The following is a 15139-nucleotide window of genomic DNA, read 5'->3' as shown; positions in this document are numbered from 1 at the left end:
TTTTATCAGTTAAAAAGTGTCAATTTTACCAGTTAAAAAGTGTCAATTTTACCAGTTAAAAAGTGTCATTTATCGATTGAAATGTGTCAATTTTATCAGTTCAAAAGTGTCAATTTATCGATTGAAAAGTGTCAATTTTACCAGTTAAAAAGTGTCAATTTTACCAGTTAAAAAGTGTCATTTATCGATTGAAATGTGTCAATTTTATCAGTTAAAAAGTGTCAATTTATCGGTTGAAAAGTGTCAATTTATCGGTTGAAAAGTGTAAATTCTATCGGTTAAAAAGTGTCAGTTTTATCATCTTTCACGGTTCACCCTTTTGATTGTTGACCAAGTGTAAGACTAATGTTATTACTATAAACCGTATTCCCAGCAGCTCCATCTCTGATTTTAAACGGAAATGAAAGCGAGGCTGTGAGGGACAGACGTACATCTCTTCAGTGGGTTGTTCTGTTATTTCATGTGTTTTTGGATTGTTCTGCTGACGAAACACTGCAAAAATATCTTTCAGGATTCAAAAAGACAACATGAGCTGTAAATTGAAATTATATAAATATGAAAAATGTATTAAATACAAATTATATTTAATTAATTATAATTATATATAAATATGAACATTTTAAGTGATCTAGAAGCATCATCCAGTTTTTTACAACGGATGCCATTGAAAACACAATAAGTCTGTTCCTCACAGTCTCGCTTTCATACCTGTCGTGGCGCTGCTCTGAATAAGGTCTGTTAATGACACCAATTTCAGAGAATCTTACAGGTTAAGTACAATTCCAGCTCTGTTGACAGTATTGTGTGTGTGTGTGTGTGTGTGCGTGTGCGTGTGCGTGTGCGTGTGCGTGTGCGTGTGTGTGTGTGTGTGTTCTCAGGACAACGGTAGGATCGGTGACGAGTTCATGAAGCAGATCCAGTCCATCGCTGCTTACACACCGTACATGACCTGTCCGGGAAACCACGAATCCGCATTGTGAGTGTGTTTAACCTGTTCTTATTCTAAACCTGATCTCAACCTCAGTGTCTTTCAGGAGGACAGGCATTACGGGACTTTAACCAGGTTACAAAGTCATATTGAGGGTAGAAATTAGCCAGATTTCCAGAATGAAAGTGTCCTAAAAGTGCTAAAAATCTTCATTATTCCTAACATTTGACCGGCAGTGTAAATGATTAACCAGACGCATGTGTTTAGTGAAGTCATGTGTGCAGTTTGACCACTGACCACTGGAGGGAAGCATAGGCCTGTGGATTTATTTTTATTGCAGAATGTACATAACAAGACAGAGAACAATCAACAACGTAAGACGCTTCCATTGAGACTTACACAGTTTGAATTTAAGAAAAAAAAAAAAGTAAATAGATAAATAAAAATAAAAACAGGAGCAAGGATGAAGACAAACCGGTAGCCGATGTTGACATCAAAGAAAAATATACTAAAATGGTAAATATTTTGTCAAAGAGAAACATAGAATTTGAGACTTTCTATTATGCTTTTTTAAACATTTGAAACTCTGAAACATTTTAACAAACTCACATAGAAATATATGAAAGGAGGGCTTACATTTTTTCCATTTACAAGTATGGATATGATATTTACCCATCAATAAAACAAAATTTACCAAACCTGTGGATTTACCTCAATAACTCACAGAAACATTGCTGGTAAACATGATTGATTATGGATGGAAGTGGTTTTTGCGCTCAAATTTTTGCCTGTAATGCAGCAAACGTCTGCAGAGGCCTGTTTTTCTTACTAGCCTTGACCTTACGACCCCTGCACGACGGAAATGACCCCTGACCCCTTAACCTTTGACCCCACCCTCTCCATTCACTGACACTGAATTTGTCAGTGTTTAAATACACACCCGTATCTCATGTTTATGAGCCGGATGAAACTCGAGAGTGCTGGTGTGTTTCTTAATGGTGTTTGTTTCACATGATGAGTGAGTCGCTGTGGTTTTCAGTCTGTCTGTGTTTATTCTTCTTCCAGTAATTTCTCCCACTACCGGAAACGTTTCAGTATGCCGGGACACACGGAGAACCTGTGGTACAGGTACGATTTATCATGAGAGAAAGCTGGAAAAACTCCTGAAGTTTTGAGAGTCCAGCTCTGCTAGTTTGTTAATCATTTTCTGAACAACGAAGCATGTTTATAAGTGTGTGTGTGTGTGTGTGTGTGTGTGTGTGTGTGTGTGTGTGTGTGTGTGTGTGTGTGTGTGTAGCTGGAACGTCGGTCCCGCTCACATCATCTCCTTTTCCACCGAAGTGTATTTCTATCTGGAATACGGCCTTGATCTGCTCTTCAGACAGTACGAGTGGCTACGGAAGGATCTCGAGGTACAAACACAGCAAATGCTGCTGAGATGGATTGTTTTGTGGATGATTATTGTTAGAATCTTTACAATAACGTCCCATTGGTCAATGTATTAACTAAAAATGAGCAATGCATGTGGTTAACTAACTTGAACAAATGAAACCTGAAACGTTGTGTTCTGTTTAAAGGTGGGATCAGTAGTTTTTGAAATATGCTGTTTGGAAGTTACACGTTACAACTAATGTGTAGCCATTCAGCTTTAGGGGGCGTATGACGGTGCAGGAGAGAGAACGAGCAAGAGGGATATTTGAACTGAAGAAAGACAGCAGAAATAAAGATGAGACACAATACAAAAGAGAAAAGCTCAGAAGAAATCACTGGAAAATAAAGGGTTATGTCTGGGCAAGAGCTTTAGGACCCGTGTTAATATTAGAAACGCTTTCCAGCGCTGGAGAAAGCGAAGTGGGAAGGCCTGAAAATACACACGGATGTTGCTTTGATTCTGGTCCACACGTGAGTAACACTGAGAAACATTGGGTAACACTGGGTAACACTAATTTACATGTGAGTAACACGTGAGTAACACTGAGGAACACTGAAAAACACTGGGTTACACTGGGTAACACTGAGGAACACGGGGTAACACTGGGTAACACTGAGGAACACGGGGTAACACTGAGGAACACTGGGTAACACTGAGGAACACGGGGTAACACTGAGGAACACTGGGTAACACTGAGGAACACGGGGTAACACTGAGGAACACTGAGGAACACGGGGTAACACTGAGGAACACGGGGTAACACTGAGGAACACTGAGGAACACTGAGGAACACGGGGTAACACTGAGGAACACTGGGTAACACTGAGGAACACGGGGTAACACTGAGGAACACTGGGTAACACTGAGGAACACGGGGGAACACTGAGGAACACGGGGTAACACTGAGGAACACTGGGTAACACTGGGTAACACTGAGGAACACGGGGTAACACTGAGGAACACTGGGTAACACTGAGGAACACGGGGTAACACTGAGGAACACTGAGGAAAACGGGGTAACACTGGGTAACACTGAGGAACACGGGGTAACACTGAGGAACACTGGGTAACACTGAGGAACACTGAGAAACACTGGGTAACACTGAGAAACACTGAGAAACACTGGGTAACACTGGGTAACACTGAGGAACACGGGGTTACACTGAGAAACACTGGGTAACACTGAGGAACACGGGGTAACACTGGGTAACACTGAGGAACACTGAGAAACACTGGGTTACACTGGGTAACACTGAGAAACACTGGGTTACACTGAGGAACACGGGGTAACACTGGGTAACACTGAGGAACACTGAGAAACACTGGGTTACACTGAGAAACACTGGGTAACACTGAGGAACACTGAGAAACACTGGGTTACACTGAGGAACACGGGGTAACACTGAGGAACACTGGGTAACACTGAGGAACACTGGGTTACACTGGGTAACACTGAGGAACACTGAGAAACACTGGGTTACACTGAGGAACACGGGGTAACACTGAGGAACACTGGGTAACACTGAGGAACACTGGGTAACACTGAGGAACACGGGGTAACACTGGGTTACACTGGGTAACACTGAGAAACACTGGGTTACACTGAGAAACACGGGGTAACACTGAGGAACACGTGAGTAACACTGGGTAACACTGAGGAACACGGGGTAACACTGAGGAACACTGGGTAACACTGAGGAACACGGGGTAACACTGGGTAACACTGAGGAACACGGGGTAACACTGAGGAACACGGGGTAACACTGAGGAACACGGGGTAACACTGAGGAACACGGGGTAACACTGGGTAACACTGAGGAACACGGGGTAACACTGAGGAACACTGGGTAACACTGGGTAACACTGAGGAACACGGGGTAACACTGAGGAACACTGGGTAACACTGAGGAACACGGGGTAACACTGAGGAACACTGGGTAACACTGGGTAACACTGAGGAACACGGGGTAACACTGAGGAACACTGAGGAACACGGGGTAACACTGAGGAACACGGGGTAACACTGGGTAACACTGAGGAACACGGGGTAACACTTAGGAACACTGGGTAACACTGAGGAGCACTGGGTAACACTGAGAAACACTGGGTAACACTGAGAAACACTGGGTAACACTGAGGAACACGGGGTAACACTGAGAAACACTGGGTAACACTGAGGAACACGGGGTAATACTGAGGAACACTGAGAAACACTGGGTTACACTGGGTAACACTGAGAAACACTGGGTTACACTGAGAAACACTGGGTTACACCAAGGAACACGGGGTAACACCAAGGAACACTGGGTAACACTGAGGAACACGGGGTAACACTGAGGAACACTGGGTAACACTGAGGAACACGGGGTAACACTGAGGAACACTGGGTAACACTGAGGAACACTGAGAAACACTGGGTTACACTGGGTAACACTGAGGAACACTAAGAAACACTGGGTAACACTGAGGAACACGGGGTAACACTGAGAAACACTGGGTAACACTGAGGAACACGGGGTAACACTGAGGAACACTGGGTAACACTGAGGAACACTGAGAAACACTGGGTTACACTGGGTAACACTGGGTAACACTGAGGAACACGGGGTAACACTGAGGAACACTGGGTAACACTGAGGAACACTGAGAAACACTGGGTAACACTGAGAAACACTAGGTTACACTGAGAAACACTGGATTACACTGAGGAACACGGGGTAACACTGAGAAACACTGGGTAACACTGAGGAACACGGGGTAACACTGAGAAACACTGGGTTACACTGAGAAACACTGGGTTACACTGGGTAACACTGGGTAACACTGAGGAACACGGGGTAACACTGAGGAACACTGGGTAACACTGAGGAACACTGAGAAACACTGGGTAACACTGAGAAACACTAGGTTACACTGAGAAACACTGGGTTACACTGGGTAACACTGAGGAACACGGGGTAACACTGAGGAACACGGGGTAACACTGAGGAACACTGGGTAACACTGAGGAACACTGAGAAACACTGGGTAACACTGAGGAACACGGGGTAACACTGAGGAACACTGAGAAACACTGGGTTACACTGGGTAACACTGAGGAACACTGAGAAACACTGGGTTACACTGGGTAACACTGAGGAACACGGGGTAACACTGAGGAACACGTGAGTAACACTGGGTAACACTGAGGAACACTGAGTTACACTGGGTAACACTGAGGAACACGGGGTAACACTGGGTAACACTGAGGAACACTGAGAAACACTGGGTTACACTGAGAAACACTGGGTTACACTGAGAAACACGGGGTAACACTGAGGAACACGTGAGTAACACTGGGTAACACTGAGGAACACTGGGTAACACTAAGTTACATGTGAGTAACACGTGAGGAACATTGGGTAACACTGAGGAACACTGAGAAACACGGGGTAATACTGAGGAACACGTGAGTAACACTGGGGAACACTGAGGAACACGTGAGTAACACTGGGGAACACTGGGGGGGAAATACAGAGTAACAGTGGGTAACACTGAGTAACATTGGGTAACACTGGGGAACACTGGGGGGGTAATACCGAGTAACAGTGGGTAACACTGAGTAACACTGGGTAACACGGGGGGTAACACTGGGGGGGGGTAACACGGGTAACACTGAGTAGCACTGGGTAACACTGGGAGGGTAACACTGGGTAATACTGAGTAACACTAGGTAACGAGGAACACTGAGGAACACTGGGTAACACTGAGTAACACCGGGGGTAACACTTAGTTATAGTGGGTAACACTGAGTAACACTGGGGGTAACAGTGGGTAGCACTGAGTAGCACTGGGTAACACTGGGGGGTAACACTGAGTAACAATCTGGGGGGGTAACACTGAGTAACAATGGGTTTGAGTGTCATTGTGTGTCTGGAGCTGATGTGCTGTTAGCAACTAACAACCAACTAATGTTTGTAATTACTATTGTGTACTCTACGTTAATTTTTTAACACTCGGGAACACTGGGGAACATTGGGTAACACTGAGTAACACTGGGTAACAGTGAGTAGCACTGAGGAACACTGGGGGTAATACTGAGTAACAATGAGGAACACGTGAGTAACACTGGGGAACACTGGGGGGTAATACTGAGTAACAGTGGGTAACACTGGGGGGGTAACACTGGGTAACACTGGTGGTGTAACACGGGGGGTAACACTGAGTAACACTGGGGGGGTAACACTGAGTAGCACTGGGTAACACTGGGAGGGTAACACTGGGGGTAATACTGAGTAACACTGGGGGTAATACTGAGTAACACTGGGGGTAATACTGAGTAACAGTGGGTAGCACTGGGTAACACGGGGGGGGTAACACTGAGTAACACACTGGGGGGGTAACATTGGGTAACACTGGGGGGGGGTAACATTGGGTAACCCTGAGTAACACTGGGGGGGGGGGGTAAAACTGGGTAACCCTGAGTAACACTGGGGGGGTAACCCCGAGTAACACTGGGTAACCCTGAGTAACACTGGGGGGGGGGTAACACTGAGTAACACTGTGGGGGGTAACACTGGGTAACCCTGAGTAACACCGGGGGGGGTAACACTGGGTAACCCTGAATAACACTGGGGGGGGGGTAACCCTGAGTAACACTGGGGGGGTAATACTGGGTAACCCTGGGGGGGGTAATACTGGGTAACACTGGGTAACCCTGAGTAACACTGGAGGGGGGGGGGTAATACTGGGTAACCCTGAGTAACACTGGGGGGGGGGTAATACTGGGTAACCCTGAGTAACACTGGGGGGGGGTAATACTGGGTAACCCTGAGTAACACTGAGTAACAATGGGTTTGAGTGTCATTGTGTGTCCGGAGCTGATGTGCTGTTGGCAACTAACAACCAACTAATGTTTGTAATTACTATTGTGTACTCTACGTTAATTTTTTGTGTTTCCTTGTCATTCGTTCATCATCTGCGCTTTATTTTTCATGAAGCATTATTCTTTTGCGCTTCTGCTACGATAAACAAACACCCTCTCTTGGATTGCGTGCGTAACGACTGCTAGTGAGTGCGGTGTTTAGCGTCAGTGTTAGTGCACTCGACTCGCTTGCAGGGGAATCAGGGTTCGAGACCGACTCGGCTGTTTGGATTGGACTGTGCGTTTTGGAGGCGGAGCAATGAAGAAGGGGTGTGTTTGTTTGGGTTGATTTCAAACATCAACATTGGCCAACAGCATTTTTCAAAAACGACTTTCCCCACCTTTAACCGCATGTGTTATAATAGTGTTGTGTGTTTGTGTGTCTCGCTGTCGTTGTGCGCTGTTGAACCGCATGTGTTATAATAGTGTTGTGTGTTTGTCGTTGGTCCAGGAGGCGTCCCGTCCTGAGAATCGAGCGCAGAGACCGTGGATCATCACGATGGGACACAGACCCATGTATTGTTCTGATGATGATGGTGACGACTGCACACGCTTTCAGAGCTACGTATGTGTCTGACCTGATCTGATGACAGCGTTCTAATGTCTTCAGTTCATTCTCATCTGTCCACGTGTTTAACCTCACACACGCTCTCCTCTCGAATCTATTAAAGTGCCCCGATTATGCTAAAGGCTCCTTATATAGTTTCGGAGTCTCCTACAACAGGTTGTGAAAGAACGTTGGCTCAGTGTGTTACTTGCCATGTCTTTGTAATTATTTATGAAATTTTCTAGCAGTTTTAAAGTAAATCCTGCTTAAATTATTTTTCAGTGTAATAATGATGCTTGAGGATTCCGATGATCTAGAGTTTATAAAGATTCATAAACATTTTTTTAGACCATAAACAGTAATATTACACAGATGTAAACTATCACTCAGAAATGTTTGCATAGTAACAAAAACAAACATTTTTAAAAAGGTTTGCTGAAGGATCTGGAAATAACTCAGATTATCTTCCTGATTTAATGCGATGAATCTCATAAACTAGTTCTTCCTCAGAAGAGTAATTTTATCCGTCTGTGAAAGATGGATTAATGGTGTTTAGATTAATGGTGTGTTTGTAACGTAATGTGAATGTGAATGTGTTTGTTCATGACCGATGTATCGTCCCGTCTCAGGTCCGCATCGGACGTAACGACACCAAACCTGTTGCTCCTGGACTGGAGGATTTATTCTATCATTATGGTACAGATTTTGGTCAATTTTACTTCCATAACATTCGTCTTCTTTTAGACTAGCAGAAAGAAAACAAGTGTTTATTTTAATATTTTTATCTATTAGCGTTTGCAGAGTTTGAGTCAGAAATCTCCACTTTAGCAGCTTCACACACACCAGACACTCTATATTCTGAAGGGTTTGTTCATGTATCATAACATTTTACTCCTAAAAACATGGTGAAAATGTATTTGTTCTTTCTCCAGTGTTGATATTTCTGAAAATGTATGCAAATGAGTGCATATTTAATTAGATAATGCCTCATTTGCATATTTAAACAGCATTTCTGAAAACTGGGGAAGTATAATGCTCTCTATTAGATATAGTTTTCACTTATATTCACCTGTAGTTTCTTGCCTTCAGGATGCCTGCACATGTTGATCTGTATAATGAATCTATAATGATGAGCTGAATGATTACGTTGACAAGCGTGTGTGTTTGTGTGTGTGTGTGCAGGAGTGGATCTGGAGCTCTGGGCTCATGAACACACGTATGAGAGACTCTGGCCTGTGTACGGATACAAGGTAATCATGTGCTGACATCACTAAACTGATCAGTTAAAGTGTCTCTATTAATGCTTTTTGTGATATGATTTATGGGATATTATTGTTCATGTAGTGTGTAATAAAGCTGTTTGTGAGTGTAAAAGCTCTGAAAAGTTTCAAAGATTCAAAGATAAATGGAGATTTTGTCTCCTAAAAGAAAGAAGTGATTCTGAACTGAAACGAGTCGTCAGTAATTCAGTCTCACTTCCTGCTGTAGGTTTGTAACTCATTTGCATAATGTCCGCCTCTGGTCTTGATTGGCTGAGCAGCATCTCTTAGCTCCGCCCTCAAACACTGTAGTGTATCTGAGACTGGAAGAGTTTGGCTCGTGTTCGTGTCGAGAAGACGCTGTTTTCTGAGATTGATACGGTGAAACCCACGCCATCGTTACTGTTCGTATCACTGTGATCAAGAGCTGAGATTCAGATATGATAATGAGCGTTTGCTCTCCGACCAATCAGAGCAGAGCAGCTCTCAGAGAGGCGGGGCTTAGAGAGCCTGAATCTTCGATCGAAGCGTTTCAGACACTGAGAGGAAAGAGCTGACGCTGCAGTGGAGATTATGAGGACATTATGTGTTGAGATGATTATGAAAATGAAGATGTGACGTGTGTCTGTGTCTCGCAGGTGTTTAACGGGAGCTCTGAAGAGCCGTATGTGAATCCTAAAGCGCCCGTGCATATAATCACCGGATCAGCCGTGAGTATCGTCAGTGTGAAACACAACATCACTTACACTCATGCCTGCATAATGGAGATCTAGCTGACTGTGTACTACAGTAAACTACAGTAAACACTGCTGTTAATCAGAGATCGCAGCTCATGTTGTGCAACAATAAACAATTATTAGTTACTTTGTTGTCACATGAAAGTGCTTGAATTATCGAAAGAATCGATAAAAAATATTTTCATGCAAAATTAATGCTGCAGCTCATCTGATAAAGAGCCATTTCACACGACTACGAACGTGATATTGCTCATAAATATCCAAGTATACGATACAGTTTTCCTTCTTCAAGTCAATCATATTCATGGAAATAAATCAGTTTGAATAAGGAAAGCGATATCTTTATCATAGTATCCTTTCACTGGTTAAAGTTCCACAGTCATTGCATGTGCTGCACTTTATTTGTACCATTTTGTTTTATTCGTTTTTTTTATCTATCTATCTATTCACCTTTTTTCTAGATTTGAAAGATAATAAAGATATTGTTTAATTAGTGAAGTCCTTGAAAAGCATTATCATTTTTCAGTATCTGTACGAACCCTGCATTTATTAGTTACTTTATCACATGACTCAAACTCACCGCCTTTAAAGAGACTGACATCTACAGATGCTAATAGATCAAGTGCAATAAAATAAACACTTGTTTTAATAAATAAACACTTGATTTCTGCTAGTCTAGTTATGAAAAGCCAAATTGCTCAGTGCGTGAAAACACCCGTTTTTGCCTGTAGTGTTGTGCATTAAATTACATTTTGTATTAATATAATCACTTCCAGCTCATTCATCACTGCAAATGGAAGGTCATGTTGAGTGCATTGCATTGTGGGATGTTGACACACACTGATTTTGTCTGGTCAGGGATGTCGAGAAAAGCACGACGGCTTCATCCCTAAGCCTCGAGACTGGAGCGCGTTCAGAAGCACTGATTACGGATACACACGCATGCGTCTGATCAACCACACACACCTGTACCTGGAGCAGGTGTCCGACGACCAGGTGACACACACTTCACTCGCGTAAAGCCTTGCTGCTCTCTTCTCCTCTATTGTGCCGTATATCCGAGAGAAACACTTCAGGAACAAGAACAAATGTGGGCGGGGCTTGATTGTATCTGTGGGGAATTGATTGGATGGTTGGATGGTTGTGGTTTGCTATTGGCTGATCTCCTGTGAGTGACAGGTTGCCCCGCCCACATCATCAGAGAAGAGAAGAGATGTTATTCTGATTCAGGATTATGAACACAATAATGATGTGCACACATAAATCATTCAGAACACACACAGCAAGAATTGTCCATTTTGATTTCATGCTGACTTTAATGTCCATATGTGTGAGATCTAAAGTGTGTCTCTGTCTGCAGTACACACACACACACACACACACACACACTCACTCACTCTGTCTCTGTCTACAGTACGGTAAAGTTATCGATCAGATCATGCTGGTGAAGGAGAAACACGGACCGGACGCCTGGCTCTGAAGATCCTGATCCACATCAAACACACACACACACACACACACACACACACACACACACACACACACACACACACTCTCTCTCTCTCACTCTCAGGAAACACTGAAACCCAATCAGAAGCACTTTAGCTGTAATCACACACTGGAGGAACAGAAGCTCAGACGTGGATCTCCTCCTAAAGCTCTCGCAGGAACACACACATGTTTGGAGTTTGAAGAGGAGACAACTCTTCAGACTGATGAATCCCGCGGGATAATCTCCAGGGAAACTCGTTCTCTTCACAGGAGGACACACAGATCACGCGTGATTGATTACACATGTGGTTAAAGGGTCTGGAACCGGATGGACTGAATGATCATTTAAACGTCTTCCTTGATCTAGCTTGTAAATGATTATACTTTAGTACGGAGATAAAGTGCTGTATGTAATCTACTTCATTTTCTCAAACCATGCAGTCTGTTCCAGAACCTCGAGAGCTGCCTACAGCATTTAATGCAGACATTATGCTGCTTTTTAAGGGGACGTTCACACAGAACACGAGTTTGAGATGCATATTTTTTTATTCATATCTTTTTTACTTGAGCGCTGCGTTTTAATAACTCTGTGTTTTGCATGAGATTAATGATAAAAAGACACTAATGTAATAATATCTCATTTTATTTTCTCTACTACAGTTGCACTGCATCTAGTTCATGTTTACACAGTAGAACAAATATGCAAAAACGCAGTGCAATTGTAGTATAATTGAGTAAATAAAATGCGATTGCATTAGTGTTTTTATTATTAATGATCATCTCATTTAAACTGAATTATTTGTTCTAATGTTTGCGGCTCACTGCGGTTTGGAATCGAGTGATTACGCTTTGAACTTCACGATAAGCTTTAATAAATTCATCTTGTGTCAGCAACTTGTGTGTGTGTGTGTGTGTGTGTGTGTGTGTGTGTGTGTGTGTGTGTGTGTGAGGAACGCTGGAGTTTCTCCAGGGAAACATCAGGTTCTGGTTTCAGTTCTTCAGGATGAAGATTAGAGATCTGCGTTTAAAGTGATGGACATATTTGTGGTCGAGCGGATCAGCAGGAGGACTGAGTCACATTATAGAGTTAATTTCACATTACTCTGTTCCACATGGCAGAGTTTTATTTCTGAAGTGTCTGGAAAACGGTAAGCTTGAGCTGCCACGTATATAGTATAAAAGTCTATTTTAGCCTTCATCCTTCCCGCGCGTTCTGTAACAAATCCTTACCTCGCGAAGCCCTAAAATTATACTTTTAAAAACTTTTTAATTTTTAAAAAAAAATGTAAGCTTATTTCATTTTGATAATATTTTTTCTATTTTTAAATGCAATTTTTTTGGAGATTTTTTTTATTTATTTGTATCTACCTTTAAATTACTAGATTTGATCAATAAATAATAAGCACATTCTTCACATTCTTTCAACTTATATTCAAAATAACTCACAATTTCATGCATAACCCTTTTAATTCAGTTCTAAATATCTTACACTGGGTGTCTTTGTCGACCTCTTGTGGAAAAATAATAATATAAGATGATATTTCATGACTCTAGCCTTATAGATCTATATGGAGTAAATGAGCTGTTCCTCTGGGTCCTAAAGCCAGTTTCTCTTCAGTGTGCATTCAGATATAGCCTACATGTAGACATTATAAAATAATTTTTTTGGTAAAGTTTTAGCATTTTTAGTTAGAATTTTGAGCATTTTTAGTTTTTTCTATGTGTACTGAAGCATTACTCGCATTCCATTTATACGGGGTCAAATTGACCCTTGAGGGAAGGATTTGTTACTTTTTTAAATTTCAATCACAAAACAAAAAAAGTGTGTATTCGTGGTTCAAGTGCGACAAAAGTCCTGCGGTCTTGGACCCCCTGATTAACTCCCAATCAAAATGCCTCATTCATTCATTCATTCATTCATTGACTCAATTTTTACAAATAGGCTATTTCAAAAATATTTTCGAAGGATGAGGGTAATTCAGTTTAAAAACTATAATCTCGTTCTTCAAGGGCTGATTTGTGCAGTATCTGTGTTCACTGGGATCTACAGCAACAGTCCAGCAAACTCAGAAATGTGGGGCGGGGCTTGGCTCTATATTAGTGTTGATTGGACGTGAGATGTGGGCATGGCACTCATACATGGAGGCGGGTCTGATTGCAGTGGGAAAGGGGCGGAGTTTAAGTGCACTAAATGTCTAACTTCTGAAAGTCTAGAGATTCACTGGAAGAAGAGTCATATTAAAAAATAAACATGCATGGATGAAATCAGCTTAAAAAAATGAGGCTGTAAAATTTTTATTGACGTTTAAGTTTACGGTAAAGCAAATGTTCTTAACTAAACATTTTTATTTTATACAAAATATATATTTATAAAATATTTTACAAAGCTGTACGTCTAACCAAGTTGATATCACAAAAACTGAGCCGTTAAAGGGATTTAAACCATGAAAACAAAATATCAAAACATTTCACAGGATGAATTTTGAGTTTTGTAGTTAATACATTTAACCCTTTAAAACTCACCAAAATGACATTTGAGTGTTTTTTCCTTGAAAAACAATTATTCATGTCTTAAAACATCTTGAATGTAACTCGACACCCTTGCCTCATTCAGTATGTGCGGTTCTATGAATATGCAAATGAGCCCCGCCTCCACTTACCTCACTCAGCTCAGAGATCCACTGGTTGGCGATCACACGTTGATCTGATTGGTTACAAGGTAGTTTGTGACGTCAGAAACACCAGCGATTTCAAAGCGTGTGTTTGAGACTGTCTTTGGGTCACTGCAGTTTTAAGGAGGAAATACTCAGCAATGCTGTCGACTTACGACTTACTAAAATGTTGTGATGATACAAGAAGTGCCCCTGACAGTGAACTTGAACAGCAGGAACGTCTAAACTAACAGAGAGAGTAAATATTGACCAAATGTTGATGGTTGGTGAAATATTTCTTAATGTTCTGGACGAGGAGCAGCAGATGAAGTGTGTGTCCTCAATGAAACACACATCTTGATCTTGAGAAAACACACAGCGATTGTAGTGAGACGTGAAGTGTGTGTGTGTGTGTGTGTGTGTGTGTGTGTGTGTGTGTTTCACAACATTCCCGAGGGACAGACACACTTCTGGTGGTTGTTTTTCTCCTTCATTAGACCAAACAGAAGTTTTCTTCTCTAGATGTTCCTAACCAGTTCCTCCTCCTCCTGTGTTTTCACATCTGAGCCGTTCCTGACACACACACACACACACACACACACACACACACACACACACACACACACACACACACACACGAGACACAACAGGCATGCCGGGAAAGATATAAGCTTCCACAGTGTTTACATCTTCACTGCATGGAAATGTGTGTGGAATATGAATTTCATTCATTTTGTGCCATATTGGTGATATTCACTACAACGTGTTCCAGTTGTTCCTCCTCAGTGTTTCTGTCTCGTTTTCCAGCACTAATATCTAAACATTCTTAAATCAAGATACTTTTACTGGAGAAGCTAAATGAAGTGAAGATATTAATGAAAAAAATATCAAAATGAAGTGAGTTTGTGCTTAAAGCAAGAACAAATAACTTCCAATAGGGTTTCAACTCAATAATCTCAATGACTCCATTAGCAGATATTTGTTCTTGTTCTAAGCAAAAACTCATTTCATTTTGATATTTTTTTCATATCATCATCATCAATGCCTTTTGCAGCGCAAGCGCCGATCTGAAAGGTGTCTTACATGCCGGTTTTCTGTGCAAAAGCTGGTGTAAGCATGGCAGGACAGAGTCGTGGATCAGGAAACGCCCGTCGCAGCACAGCCGAGAAATAGATGCCAAACGAGGTGGGA

General features: G+C 42.1%; 1 protein-coding gene across 2 annotated transcripts in view; it reads left to right on the top strand.

The window, feature by feature from the left end:
• The window catches only part of acp7 (acid phosphatase 7, tartrate resistant (putative)), a 20267-nt gene extending 8078 nt beyond the window's left edge, over positions 1-12189 (top strand). For both annotated transcript variants that reach the window (XM_081394017.1, XM_081394018.1), the window contains exons 6-14: positions 879-976; positions 1994-2056; positions 2226-2340; positions 7715-7828; positions 8440-8506; positions 8993-9060; positions 9708-9779; positions 10665-10802; positions 11221-12189. In XM_081394017.1, coding sequence (XP_081250143.1) covers positions 879-976; positions 1994-2056; positions 2226-2340; positions 7715-7828; positions 8440-8506; positions 8993-9060; positions 9708-9779; positions 10665-10802; positions 11221-11286 — 801 coding nt within the window. In that variant the 3' untranslated portion in view covers positions 11287-12189. The remainder of the gene's footprint in view (positions 1-878; positions 977-1993; positions 2057-2225; positions 2341-7714; positions 7829-8439; positions 8507-8992; positions 9061-9707; positions 9780-10664; positions 10803-11220) is intronic.
• Positions 12190-15139: the final 2950 nt, after the last annotated feature.

This window comes from Scardinius erythrophthalmus, assembly GCF_964197995.2.
Source record: "Scardinius erythrophthalmus genome assembly, chromosome: 19".
Taxonomy (NCBI): domain Eukaryota; kingdom Metazoa; phylum Chordata; class Actinopteri; order Cypriniformes; family Leuciscidae; genus Scardinius; species Scardinius erythrophthalmus.
Note: the sequence above shows the minus strand (reverse complement) of the source record. Positions and strands in the feature narration are given on the sequence as shown.